At 64.1% G+C, this 13,366-nt stretch overlaps 2 protein-coding genes across 2 annotated transcripts in view; both read right to left on the bottom strand.

Moving 5' to 3' along the window:
- The window catches only part of CHLRE_13g568200v5 (uncharacterized protein), a 9,510-nt gene extending 2,238 nt beyond the window's left edge, over positions 1–7,272 (bottom strand). The window contains exons 1-13 of the mRNA XM_043069322.1: positions 6,959–7,272; positions 6,580–6,803; positions 5,698–6,248; positions 4,809–4,966; positions 4,311–4,406; positions 3,811–3,934; positions 3,104–3,188; positions 2,453–2,516; positions 2,134–2,250; positions 1,740–1,857; positions 1,193–1,317; positions 711–793; positions 199–403 (exon numbers count right to left, since the gene is read on the bottom strand). Coding sequence (XP_042917297.1) covers positions 199–403; positions 711–793; positions 1,193–1,317; positions 1,740–1,857; positions 2,134–2,250; positions 2,453–2,516; positions 3,104–3,188; positions 3,811–3,934; positions 4,311–4,406; positions 4,809–4,966; positions 5,698–6,248; positions 6,580–6,803; positions 6,959–7,075 — 2,067 coding nt within the window. The 5' untranslated portion in view covers positions 7,076–7,272. The remainder of the gene's footprint in view (positions 1–198; positions 404–710; positions 794–1,192; positions 1,318–1,739; positions 1,858–2,133; positions 2,251–2,452; positions 2,517–3,103; positions 3,189–3,810; positions 3,935–4,310; positions 4,407–4,808; positions 4,967–5,697; positions 6,249–6,579; positions 6,804–6,958) is intronic.
- Positions 7,273–7,791: 519 nt separating this feature from the next.
- CHLRE_13g568176v5 (uncharacterized protein) lies at positions 7,792–13,244 on the bottom strand. The gene is made up of 2 exons (XM_043069321.1): positions 12,885–13,244; positions 7,792–12,552 (listed from the first exon to the last, which is right to left on the bottom strand). The coding sequence occupies exons 1-2, from the start codon at positions 13,092–13,094 to the stop codon at positions 10,153–10,155; spliced, it is 2,610 nt and encodes an 869-aa protein (XP_042917296.1). The 5' UTR covers positions 13,095–13,244; the 3' UTR covers positions 7,792–10,152.
- Between the last annotated feature and the right edge of the window lie 122 nt (positions 13,245–13,366).

Here is a 13,366-nt window from a genome sequence, read left to right as displayed (position 1 = left end):
CTCCCTCCTCCCTCCCTCCCTCCTCCCTTCCTCCTCCCTCCCTCCCTCCCTCCCTCCCTCCCTCCCTCCCTCCCTCCCTCCCTCCCTCCCTCCCTCCCTCCCTCCCTTCCCCCTTCCCTCCCTCCCTTCCCCTTCCCTCCCTCCCTTTCCCTCCCTCCCTCCCTTTCCCCCTTCCTCTCCCTCCCTCCGCTCCCTCACCGCGCTGCTGATGAAGGTGACGCGGCTCTGCCGCACCCAGTCGGGGCAGCGGCTGTTGTCCAGGAAGGAGTGCTCGCGCCACCTCAGCGCCCAGGGGCTGGCGGGGTCGTCCATGAAGATGGGGTCCAGCACGTGGTCCATGGGGCACAGGTACGGCAGACGAGTCTGGCCCGCGCCCGGCACACGGCACTTGTCCAGCTCCGTCCTGCGGGGGGTGGGGGTGCGTTGGAGGGGAGAGAGGGAGAGAGGGCAGGGCGTGTCTGAAGCATGTGTGCAGAATTCTGTGGTACGTGTGTGTGACAGTGTGATATGGGTGCATCCATGGTTCTTTAAGAGGGGGGCCGCGAGGGGGAGAGAGTGTGCTGCACGTGTGTTTTGAGACGTGTGGACACGGGTACGGTCTGTGTACTGTTTGCAGTGTGCTATAGCGCGTGGCTAGCACAAGCACACGCCCCAGACCTCCCCGTCTTGCCCCTATCCCCGTCCTTTCAGACTCCCCCTCCCCCTCTCACCAGTACTTGTCGCAGTAGCAAGCCAGCTTGGGCACAATGAGGGAGCGGTTGGTGACCGCAGCCACACGCACAGCCGGCCACACCTGTTCGGGAGTATCAACAACGGCCCGAGGTGCGTGCGTGCGTGTCGGTTGGCGGCTGCTAGCAGTGGCGGCGGCGGCGGCTTGTGGACGGCGGCGGCTGGTGTGTGCACGGGAGCGACGTGTTGTTGGGTGGGGGACCGGTCGTGTGGTGACGGCGCGCTGCCCGGGTGGCCCTGCACCCAATGCTGCACCCACACTTCGGAGGGACGACTCGAGCGCCAACCTCCGGGCCGCGGTTTGGTGTGGGGGTTTGCGGTGACGGGACTCTGATGGGCTTGAGTATAGCCCTCGTACCCCCAGCACACGTGACACACACACGCACACACATGTCAACACGCACGGGCTTTCATTTCTTTTTTCAACACATGCCAACACACATGTCAGCACACGCACACTCACGCTGTCCAGCTGCATGTCCAGGCCTCTGAAGTGGTACCTCTTCATGGCGCTGTTGTTCTTGGCGCTGTGGTCAGCCCAGGTGGCGGAGGGCACACGCCGCAGCTCCACACTCACATACGTGTCGTCTGCGAGCAGCCGTGTGCGTGTGTGTAGGCGTGTGCGTGTAGGCGTGTAGGCGTGTGCGTGTAGGCGTATGTGTGTAGGCGTGTGCGTGTAGGCGTGCATGCGTGTGCGTGTAGGCGTGTAGCGTGTGTGTGGGAGGGGGGACGTGTGAAGTTTGGGAGGCAGGGAGCGAGGAGGAGGAGGAGAGACAGGGGCGCTCGCGCTCGCGCACCGCAGCGCCGTGGCGTGGCGTGATGACACCCACCTCTGAACGGCACCTACCTCGACGGCACGGCCACCCTCCGCACCGCTACCCGCACTCGCTCTACCCATGATGACGTGCACTGCCGTTATCTGTCCCATCGTGCATGGACGGCTATCCCCCTACCCCGTGTGCCCCTCAGCGCTGCCCTCCCTGCCCCGCCAACCCGCACATGGGACGCACCTGTGTAGTACGAGGGCGGGTCGTGGAACAGCCGCGCCTCACGCAGCCGGTTGCGCTTGCCCGGGTTGGCGCCGTACTGGAAGGTGCAGTGCACCGCGTACGGCTGCACGCGCTGGACCTGGGGGGGGGCGCGGTCGGGACGTGTGTGCGTGTAAGTGCGTGCGTGCGTGTGTGTGTGTGTGTGTGTGTGTGTGTGTGTGTGCGTGTGTGTGTGCGTGTACTTGTGCGTGTACTTGGTTAGGAACGCGAGACAGGGGACACGCAGACTGTGTGGCATGCACATTTATCATGCCTTTGATGTCATGAAGGTAAGTACCCCCCCCCCGCCCTCCAGCCAGCCACCCCTCCCCATCAACCCCCCACTCTTGCCCCCCTCCCCCCCTCCTCCTCGTACCTCGTACAGCCTCTGCACGTAGTAGGTGTGTCCGCCGCTGAAGCTGGCCACCGGCAACACGCCCACCGCCAGAGTGCCGTTGGCGCCCAGGAACACACGCGGCTGGTCGGGGTGGCGCTGAAGGGGGGTGGGAGGGGGGGAAGGAAGGGATGTTATGGGGGTGGGATGTGGGTAGTGCGTTGCGATTTGCGGGGTGTGGGGCGAAGCGTGTGCACATGATACCCGAACTCCGGCCGCAAGCCTCAGCCCCCCCCCGCAAGCCATTGCGCCCGCACGCCCCTTCCCTCCCTCCGTCTCCCCTGCCCCCCCCCCCGCTCACCCGAATGCCCTTGCCCGGCTCCGCCCAGCCCATTCGCGCCAAGTCGTTGAAGGCGTTCTGGTCCCTGCGGGTGAGTCATTGTGTTGAGGCGGCGAGGGCAAGGAAGGCGCAAATGGCTGATGCGTTTTCCGCACGATCGTACATGGCCCCGCCCTACCGCTCCTGCCGTCATACATTGTGAGGACATATTCCCCTGGTCCACTCAGGCCCCCTCCTTCATTATACGGTACTTGGGTCTGCATTGATGCCCTCCCCGTGCCCCCCCCCTGCACAACTTGTCTTGTCATGCATCCTCGTGTGTTTCTGATGGGAATGGTGGAAACAACCCCTCCCCCTCCGCTGCCTCCCCTCCCCCTCCCCCTCCCCCTCCCCCTCCCCCTCCCCCCCCCCCCTCCCCCTCCCCCTCCCCCTGTTAATATAACCTTGCAACTAGTTGGGCGACGGGGTCCGCGCGCGGCTCGCACTGCTGACATGACTTCGGAGCTGCTCTGGACTGCTCTTTCCACCTGCCGCTACGCTGCCCAAGCCCGCCCGACTACCTACGGTGCTGTACAACGACTCGCATACGCAGCTGCGGTTCTCCTTGCCGCGCGACTGTTTCCTTACGGGATTGGTTCAACGTTAACCCCCTCCCCCTCCCCCCCCTCTCACCAGTACTTGGGGTCGGCATTGATGGCCGCCAGCCAGCTGTCCACGAACTTGACAGTGCGGTCCGAGTGCCGGAAGAACATGAAGCCTGTTCGGGGGGAAGTGGCAGGTGGGCGAGGGGGGAGGCAGGGGTCCGGCCGTGGGGGCAGGGTGGCAGGGGGCGGTGGGGAGGTGGGGTGGCAGGAGGCAGGGGAGTTCGGCACGCGCTGTGCGCACGACGACCAGTGCCGCCAGACGCGCCGTTCCCCGGGCCTGGTTCTTTCCTAACCTCATCCCCAGGCCCTGAGCCTCGTGTTGCGGTGCTCGCTCGCCAGATCAAGTCGATGTTAGCACGTCAATGTCCACACCTTTTTCGCTCACCCCCAAGCTTGACTATTGGGACCCATTCCGTTGGGCTCGGGCACATACCCCCCTGGATCCCACTGGATGTCGGCACTTCAGGCCTTGCTTCATCACTCCGGCCTCAACATGAAAGGCTTTACCCCACCCCACCCCACCCCGGCCACGCCACTCCCCCCGCCTGATTCCTCCCTGTCCACACGCAACATATCACATGACGCGGCCAGCCAGTAACTGTTAGGCACATGCACTCGTCCATGTCAGCGATGCCTTAGCTCGAACCCCTCTCCCCTTCCTCTCCCCTCCCTGATGGGACTTAGTCGGGGTCGGGCTCATGACCCCCCCCCCTCCTCCGCCTCCCCCCCTCCCACCGATGTTCATGGGGCTCTGCGCCTTGTCCGGGTCCTCCAGGCCGTCGTCCCCGGCCGGGATGGTGGAGGCCAGCTGGTCCGACGTCACCAGCACGTCCGCCTGAGGGTAGCGGTCCATGTAGGACTGCAGGAAGGGGGTTACATTCATGATGATTTAAGAAGTGAAGGCGTAGCCAGGTACAGTAGTATAGCAGACGTGGGGGCGGCGAGCCGGGGACGGCATCAACAAATGATGACGCCTTGATCGCCCATGTCGCGCGCAGGTTGGCCGTCCTCGCTCCCCACCGTGTCGGCCCATTGACAACTCCCTTGACAACTCCATCCGCCCCCTCCGCTGCGGCCCCACGCGCTGGCACCTGGCGCCCCGGACGGCTAGAAAATGAGTATGACTCCACTCTCTACAATTGCCGCCTGACGCTCCACTGCTACCCCTGCTCCCCTCCCTCCTTCCTCCCTCCTTCCTCCCTCCTCCCCTCCCTCCCGCCTCCCCCTCCCCTCACCATGACGTCCCCCAGCAGCACTGCGTCCACGTCCACCAGCAGCAGGTCCAGACCCAGACCCAGGAACAGCTGCGCCAGAGTGATCTTCTGCCGGCCCTGTGGGTGGTGTGTGGTGGTGGGGGGGGGGGGAGGGGGAGGGAAGGAGGGAGGGGTGGATGGGAGGGGTGAAGGAGGGGAGAGGTGGGGAGGGAGGGGAGGACGGGGAGCAGGTGGGAGGGGCGCAAGGTGCCGTAGTTGGAGAGGTGGAGAGGGATAGCCAGGTTGCCGTTCAACACACGTACACACTGGGTGGATGCGCGTGCCGATCCCCGCCCAGCCTTGCCATGCCAGTCCTGAACCCTACCCGAATCGCCTTCTCCCCCCGCCCTGCCCCGCCCCCTCCCGCCTTCAACCCCCCTCCCTCCCTCCCTCCCTCCCTCCCTCCCTCCCTCCCTCCCTCCCTCCCTCCCTCCCTCCCTCCCTCCCTCCCTCCCTCCCTCCCTCCCTCCCCTCCCTCACCATCTTGTGGAAGGCCTCGCCGCCCCACTGCAGGTGGTCCGCCCCCACGCCGCTGTGGTTGCTGCCCTGCTCGAACATGGCGAAACACGGCACGCCCGCAGCCACCAGCTCCTTGCCGATGGCGGCGTCCATGGCACCCACCAGGAAGTTGGACAGGCCTGGGGCATTGGGGGGTTGCGGAGGAGAGGTTGAAGGGGCCCGGGGGGGGGGAGAAGGGTAAGAGTGGCGGGTTGGGCGTTGCGTCCGGGCGAGCACGGCCTGAGGACACCGCCAATTCCACGGCTGCCCCTATTTCACACCCTGTCCATCAACGCCCCGCCGACTGACTGGCCCACCCACCCACTCACCCACCCACCCACTCACTCACCCACCCACCCACTCACCCACCCACCCACTCACTCACCCACCCACCCACTCACTCACCCACCCACCCACTCACTCACCCACTCACCCACCCACCCACCCACCCACCCACCCACCCACCCACCCACTCACCCACCCACTCACTCACCCACCCACTCACTCACCCACTCACCCACCCACCCACCCACCCACCCACCCACCCACCCACCCACTCACCCACCCACCCACCCACCCACCCACCCACTCACCCACCCACCCACCCACTCACCCACCCACCCACCCACCCACTCACCCACCCACTCACTCACCCACCCACTCACTCACTCACTCACCCACCCACCCACTCACCCACCCACCCACCCACCCACCCACCCACCCACTCACTCACCCACCCACCCACCCACTCACCCACCCACTCACTCACCCACCCACTCACTCACTCACTCACCCACCCACCCACCCACCCACCCACCCACCCACCCACCCACCCACCCACCCACCCACCCATTCACCAGCCCTCACTTACCCACGTCCTTGGCGTGGAACACCCAGGTCCGCACGAAGTCCCACAGCGCAAAGTTGGCCCACGTCACAATCACCGCGCCGTTACCGGCCGCCGTGTGCCGCCGCGCCACCGCCGCCGCCAGCTCCTTGCTCACCGGCGGGCACTGCCCGTCCACCACAAACCGCGTCCAGTTGCCCCCCGCCGCCGCCGGTGCTGCTGCAGCCGTGCCGTTTGATAGCGCTACAGCCGTGCTGGCCTCGCCGGGCCGCACGATGCCGCTCGCGGCCGCGCTCGCGCCCGACTCCTTGCCTTCCTCCTCCTCGTCGTCGTCTAGGCTGTAGGTCCCGCTGTAGTCAGTCTTTGCCCCCGCCTTGCCCCCTGCCTTGGAGGCCGCAGCGGTGGCGGCGCTGGCGGCGGTGCCGGTGACGCCGCCCGCCTGCTGGTCCACGCGCTGTGGTCGCTGCTGCCGCGTGTGAGGTAGCTGCTGGGTGGAGTCAGTGGTGGCGGTGGCGGGGCAGGCGGGGCAGTCGCGCTGCGGCGGGCAGGAGGCCGGAGAGGCGCCGGCGCTGGTGCTGCGGGGTGTGGGTGTGTGGAGGGCGGGGGATATGAGCAGAGGGCACGACGGGCGGGGCCCTGATCCGCCCACAACATCCCCCCGTATGCGTGCCCACCCGTAAGACCAGCATGTGGTCGGTGCGCGCACACACGCCTGCGCTGTCCGCACCCGCTCCAGTCTGCGAGACGCGGGATGGCTGCACGGACAGGAGCCCCCTAGCCGTACTGTCCAGTGTCCGGGTAACAGTAGTCCTCACCGTGCGCATCACGCACAGCAGCTGTAACACGGCCCATACTTCCCATCTCGCTTCTCTGCCCTTTCTGAAGACCTCTTGGCGCCCCACTAACCTCAGCTGCGCGTTGTCCGCACCTCCCCCGCGAACGCTCTGGGCCATGGCCGAAATGAACTCCTGCTCCGTGCCCGCGGCCTTGGCGGCTCTCCACACCGCGTGCCAGTCGGCTGGCGCATGCCGCGAGCTAAAGGAGGAGATGGAGGAGGAGGAGTCCAGGCCTAGGGCTAGGTCGCTACGGCCGCGTTGCTCCGTGTGAAGCGACTGGGAGAGCCGGTGTTGCTGCCAGGGCGAGGGCAACGGTCAGTAAGGCGCAGATATGCACAACACTTGAGAGTTAGGATAAAGCAAACCTCACGCGTAACCACTGTCAACTTAAGACAGGCTGCTTAGCGCCGGCCTTGAGTTCGCGGCGATGATCATTGTCGAATACGCACCTGGTGATAAGATGTATAGATGAGTACTAGCAGCACACCTCCGGCTAAGGTGATTAAAACTGGTAGAGGCCTTAGGCGAAAGCCCTGAGAAGAGCTGGAGTGCGGCGTCCGACTCATTTGCAACAGCTCCCTTGCCCTCGCGCGTTAGCCTTGCGTGAAAATTGGAATGCTTAGGTACATGGTGGGGCAAGTGTTATAGCTACTGTCTGTAGCCAAAGGCTACAAAACGCGCGCGGGTGCAGTTTTTTTGGGATGTGTGTATTAGCAACGACCTAGGTTGGCTAAAGGTAAGTTGGTAATCGCTCACTGACCAGTTGTTTCACTATGCGGCCGCACAGCTAAGCAGCGCAGCCTGGTCGGGTTCGTGGCGTGCCGACAGCTTAGGATGGGACAGGGAGGGCCAGGGTCAGGGGCTCAGGGCGTGGGGTCAGGGGCAGGTGGCGTAGTCCCGTAGTGTGCAGCGTATTCCCCGACCCCAACATTCATCAATCGAAATGCGACGTCAAGGCATGAGCGCGCGGCTGGTAGGACGCCGGAAGTGCTGAAGCAGTCGCTCTGGTCTACGTACGCATTAGTCCCGCACTGCACGTCGACGGTGGTTGTTGATGCGCATTCCGCACGCTCCGGGCGCCCGGCCAGGCGATAGCACCAGACCCACACACCGCAACGCCACACTCGCGAAGCAGAGCCGCAGCGCACCTGCAGGCAGGCGACCAGCGTCCATGGATGAGCGCCGAAGCCGACCGCAGAGAGAATGCCGATTGGCTGTTGGTACTCTTGCTCCTCCCTTTCTCTCTTGGATGCGTGATTTGCCTGACCCTGGGCCACTTTGCTGTCTGCAATGTTTACAGCGTAGCGGCGGCACGGCCACCCCTTTGGCAGTCTCAGCGTACCACGCTTGCGCCCGGTCATGGCTGCTTTATTGTGCAGGGCCGACCAGCCATCTCTACTCCTTTGTGACAAGATATTTCGTCTCAGTGGTCCTGCTAACAAAAGAATCTCGCAACCACCGCACAAACCCGCGCGGAGTCTCATCCGTCTCCATCCCGCTCCCCTGGTCACCCGGCCCCAACAATCAGACACCCGCCCGCGACACGTGTCGCCCGGCCCCCATGATCCACCACGCTGACCGCATCCCTAAGGTTCCAAAAGGCCCGCCCCATACTCCATAGCCTCACACCCAGCACCGACCCCGGCCACTACCGTATCACACACCACAAAAGCCTTCTGGCTCTGCCCGCCGACGAGCGCTGCCAACACCAATCCCCACCTCAAAAGAACAGCACCGGGTCCAGGTTTACTCCGTGCGTGGGGAGAGACGCACTACCTTGCAGCTAGCTACCTTACGCCTCACCGCAGCTGCACTGCACCTGCCAAATAGCAATGAGCTGCAAAACTTAACGATTAGAAACCCGGTCTCAAGCAACCTTCGCGCCAGCGCCGCCGCATGCTGGGCCGAACCTCGCTCTCTTCCTTGTGGCCTTGTCTGATTGCCTCCGCTTCACATGAATACGCATGCTGCCACTGTGACCCGCACAGCAGCTGCTGCCACCACTGGGCCCAGCGCCGCCGCTGCCGGGCCACCGCTGCCGCCACGCACGATGCCACTGGGTAGCCCCAGGCCCCGAGCACCGCAACCCTTCGCTGCCGTCACCGTGCCAAGCACCGCCGAACAAAATCATCACTCAGGGCAAACTGTCCCTTGTCATCTCTTGATGAAGACATCATCACCAGCGCATCGGTGCACCCAGCGCACACAAACGTGTACGCATGCGCGCACCTCACACTCCATGTCCCCTATTCCCCTTCCCAACCGAACCCCAGAACGCATCGAAGAACCCAGGAAATCCAGCACCAGCTGTGCGGCGGCAAACAAAATGCGGATACGAACTTGATACCGGTACCGTCCCTTGCAATGTCAGGATGCTGAGCCCACACAATGGATGTTGGCTGCTGCTGGCATGCCCGTGTCTCGTCTCACCTCAGCTGACCACTCCACACCGGCACTTCTACTCGTCATCAAGTGCCCGATCGCACGGACATGCGTCATCCTATGGCCTCCATACGCAGCCGCGTACGGCAAGACGGCAACCAGGGTCGCCATTGTCGTCATTAAACCTAGCCATTTCACACCTCGAGCATAGCATGCGTGTCAAGCCTACGCAGCCAAAGAGTTCCCCAGCAACCATAAAGTAATGTCCAACATGATATGCCTCTCTTCGTTGCTATTTCAATGTGCAGTACGGTAGTGGATCTCAACCAATTCGTCGTGAATCACCACTCACGTGCGCATATAAAGTGTGTTCACAAGTAAGTCCTCTCTCAGTGACACTGCACAGTGACATGGTGTGTGCAAGCAATCCATGTAGCCCACGAGTGTGGAGCGCCCGTAATCTCCAGGTCATGCTCCATCCACATGAAATCAAACAAGCATCAATGTTCCCCTCACGATTCTCATAGTTCAGTACCCGTGCATATGAACATTGCTCGCGGCTGTGGGCCGTCCTCTGACGCGGACCCGACACACGCCCACTCTCTGCCTACCTGTCCTACAACAGCCTCAATCTGAGCAAAACGAAAACATATTTATGCGAGTTTTCGGAGGCTATCCATTACTGGCAAATTTCAGCCAGCCATAGTTGTCAATCTCGGCCAGCCACACAAGCTGCATCCACCTTCACTTCGAGAGGAAGAAGGCAAGTACTTAGTAGCTAGCCCACCCGCAGCGCCCGCAGGCAAACGCCCGCACGCGCACGTTACCCCAGGCCACACTGGTGTGAAGTATGGACCCCGCCCAGCAGTCCGGCCATATCCCGCCTTCTCACGCCCGGTCTACCAACCTTCCTAGATGCCAGTCCGCCCCGCATCCATATTAACAAACGAAGTCGCTCTCTGTTCTGTCTCACGTCACTTGCAGTGCTTATGCGAGAATCACATATACCGTATGCGGCTGCATGCGGGGCCCCTCTCCATACCGAATCTCCGTACCGAATCTCCGCATAGTGAAATACAGAAATAAATGATTCAATTGACGCATGAAGAAAGGACAGTTACCAAAATAACGACGCATCCGCGCCCCAGGCGTTGTCAACATGCAGCAGGGTTAGCGTGCAAATCATCTGTGAGCGACTAGGCAGTGTTGCGATGTGCATATTTCTCTTCAGTACTTCTGGCATTCCCGCTTCTTTCAGTCATCAGGCCCACCACTGCTGGTGCTGGTAGTTGGACAGCAGAGGGTGTAGCGGCGGCGGCGGCAGCGGGGGCTGGAAGGCCTGGAGTCCCCAGGGCGGCAGTAACGCATGGCTAGCAGGCTGCTGCGGCTGTAGCTGTTGCTGCATGCATGGCTGTAGCATCGTGCTCATCACTGCCATTGGGTGGCCACTGCCCGCCACTGGTGTAGCCGGCGGCAGCAGCCGGCTGCTACTTCCGCCGCTATTGCCATCGCTACCGGCACCACTCCTTCCTCCAGGTGCCAGCAGCAGCCGGCTACTGCCGCCGCTCGTGCTGCCGCCAAGCCCCCAGCAGGCCGCCGCTTGGCCGACGTCCACAGGGGCAAAAGCCACGGCAGTAACAGCAGCAGTAGCGGCAAGCGAGGCGTGGGGCGCGTATTGCTGCGGCGGAGGCACGTGCAGGGGCGGGCCAGCCAGCCACGGCGACGCGAACGGCGGCGGCGGCACTGCTGCCGGGGGCGGCGGCGATGGAGCTCCTACAGCGGCTCCCGGCCAGCCGCCGCAAGCGCCGGTGCCATAAGCGCGCCAGCTGCCGCCACTGCACGTGTTAGCACTGTTTCCGTAGCTGTAGCAGCTGCTACTGCCAAGCGTGGCGCCAGCGGTGCAGGCCCCGGCACTGCTGTAGTTGGCAAACGCGGCGCAGGAGGTGCTGCCTGCGGCAGACATGCGGAAAGCGCTGCTGCTGCTGGTCCAACCCGCAGGAGGTGCGGTCACGGCCGCCTGCTGCTGCACACGGCGGATGGGTTGCATCACTCCGCCGCCGTCCACAGCAGCAGTGGCCGTAGGTGTGGCACTACTCGTGGTTCTGGTAGTGCTGGCCGCGATAGCAGCAGCAGGCGCAGAGACGGCGACGGCGGCGGTGCCGGCAGCGGCCACCGGCACCCATTGCTCGGGTGACACGTCGGGGGCGGCGGGGCACCAATCCATAAACACGGCTTGGTCAATGAAAGCATCATCAAAGCAGTCCGCAGCACCGCCGTCCATCACATGCTGCTGACGTCTCTGCTCCCCACCAACACTGCCGCCATCGCCAGTCGCCGCTGCTGCTGCTGCTGCTGTTGCTGCTGCTACTACCGTCAGCAGCAGCGCCGGGCCAGCCGGCGGCGGCAGTCCATTACCAGAAGCTACTGCCACCGCTGCAGGTGCGCCTACTCCATAGCCCACTGCCGCTGTGGCAGCAGCGCTTGGTGCGGCGGCGGGCGCGGGTGCTGGAGCATTGGCCCGCGCTGCTGTGTCGCCGCCGCTGTGCACGTGCACGTCCGGCGGCTCATGCTGCACCTGCTGCTGGTGCTGGTGCTGCCAAGGCGCTCCCAGAGAGGAGAGGGCTACGGGCATCACGGCCACACATGGGCCACGCGGGATGGCTGCTGCAGGGGCGCAACCAGACCCAGCAGGGCCGCCGCCCCACGCAAAGCCGCAGCTGTAGCCCAGGGGGGCCAACGCGAGGCTGCTGCTACTACTGCCGATCGGGACTGGCGGCGGCAGCAGCGGTGGCGGCAAGGGCAGCAGGGGATAGTGGGAGCAGGAGGTGGAGGTCGGTGCGTGGGCCAGGGCGCTCAAGGTGCACAACAGCGGCGACATGGACAAAGCCGGCGGCGGCATGACGCGCGCGGCAGCTACTGCCGCCGGCGCTACAGCCGGCGGCGGCGGTGCTCCCAAGCAGCCTGCTGAGGAGCCCACGCTGCCGGCGGCTGTGAGCGACGCGGCTGTAGCCGGCATCCAGGCGGCAGTAGCGGCAGACTGCTGGCGCGAGGAGACCAGACTGCTACTGCCGCCCATCACCGCGGCAGCGGAGGAACCCCAGCCCGCCGCTGACGCCGCCGCCGCCGCCGTTGATGTCATGGCAGCAGCAGCCGCAGTGCCGCCGCTGCCGCTGCCGCTGCCAAGCAGCATGGGCGGCGGGCGTCCACGGCAAGCGCTGCTGCTGCTTACACAGCTGTCCGAGCAGCAGCAGCAGGAGGCGGTCACCGCGCCGCCGCCGCCGCCGCCAGCGCGCACGGCGGCAGAGTCGCCCCCGCCGCCAACATGGCCCGCCGCAGGGCCCAATGTGCCCCCACCCTCCGCCTCCGCGCCGCCGGCCTTGGCAACGCCCGTGCCGCACCCCAAAGCACTGCTGTCCGTTGCTGCTGCCGCCAGCTGCAGCTGAAGCTGCAGAGCTTGCTGTGCCTGCTTCGCCCGCAGGATTTGCACCTGCGCCGCCCTGCTGTGCTCCGCGAGCTGCCCCTTGGCGCTGGCCAGCGCGGCCCGCCGCACGCCCTCCTGCTCCACGCCCTCCCCCGCCGCCTTCATCTCGCGCGCGTACAGGGCCAACAGCGGGCACTTGGGGCAGCCAGTCTTAGCGCGCTCCGCACTCCAGAAGATATTCTGTGGGATCCAATCAAAGCGTGATACCAATGTTATATGTGGGGCAAGGCGGGCCGAGCGCATGTCAGTTCCTGCCAACGGTTGGCAGCACGCGGGCACTAGCGCTGCAGAAACGGCTGTCCTGGATTGAGAAACCAGGAGGATGTTCTTCACAAGTTGTGTTTCAATAGTCATTGAATGGCGCCAGAGCGCGCGCGTTGGTTGAGGTTGGAGTCTCCATCAAGGCCGACATTTCTGACGTGAACACGACATGACGACAGGGCCCAGCGACGCCACCAGGCGTACCGATCAAGGTCTGCAGCAGCTTAACGTGTTATGTCGACCGCTCTCACCTTGCATTGAGCGTCAGTTCTGTTGAGTGCGCGCGCTAGCGAGGCCCAGCGATTGCCTATCGCCGCATGAACCTCCACCAGCTTTACGAGGTCCGATTCCTTCCATGCCGTGCGATGATTTAACTTTCGGCGCAATTTCTTGCGCGCACTCCGGGCCTGAGGAGCCTCACTATTCTGCGCTGCGTCCTGGCTCTCATCAGTTCCGACCATTACCGGGACAATTAGTTTACCCTTACTATCGTGATATGCACCAGGGACGTTTTACGGCGGGTCCCAAATGTTTGTGCCACATGTCAACGATCACCGTTTCGCCCGACTGGCCAGCCCACTGACCTACCAGGCTTGTCCGAGCTACTGGCGACTATTTACACAATATTTGTGCTGCACACAGAATGCTGGTAACCCGCTACCCCCGCCCCCCCAGCTCCTAGGGTTTGACTGGCCAGCAAACACAGCATCCCGGCCTCCCGCGCCCTTTCCTG

Source organism: Chlamydomonas reinhardtii, chromosome 13, assembly GCF_000002595.2.
Source record: "Chlamydomonas reinhardtii strain CC-503 cw92 mt+ chromosome 13, whole genome shotgun sequence".
NCBI lineage: Eukaryota > Viridiplantae > Chlorophyta > Chlorophyceae > Chlamydomonadales > Chlamydomonadaceae > Chlamydomonas > Chlamydomonas reinhardtii.
The sequence above is the reverse complement of the archived record's forward strand: the minus strand, read 5'-3'. Positions and strand labels throughout refer to the sequence as shown.

What these genes read in the sequence shown, in the direction of transcription:
- CHLRE_13g568176v5 (XM_043069321.1), bottom strand. Translation starts at nt 13,094, where the DNA reads ATGGTCGGAACTGATGAGAGCCAGGACGCAGCGCAGAATAGTGAGGCT. An exon ending in GAACTGACGCTCAATGCAAG is followed by an intron (nt 12,553 to 12,884) that starts GTGAGAGCGGTC and finishes TGGATCCCACAG; the next exon opens with AATATCTTCTGGAGTGCGGA.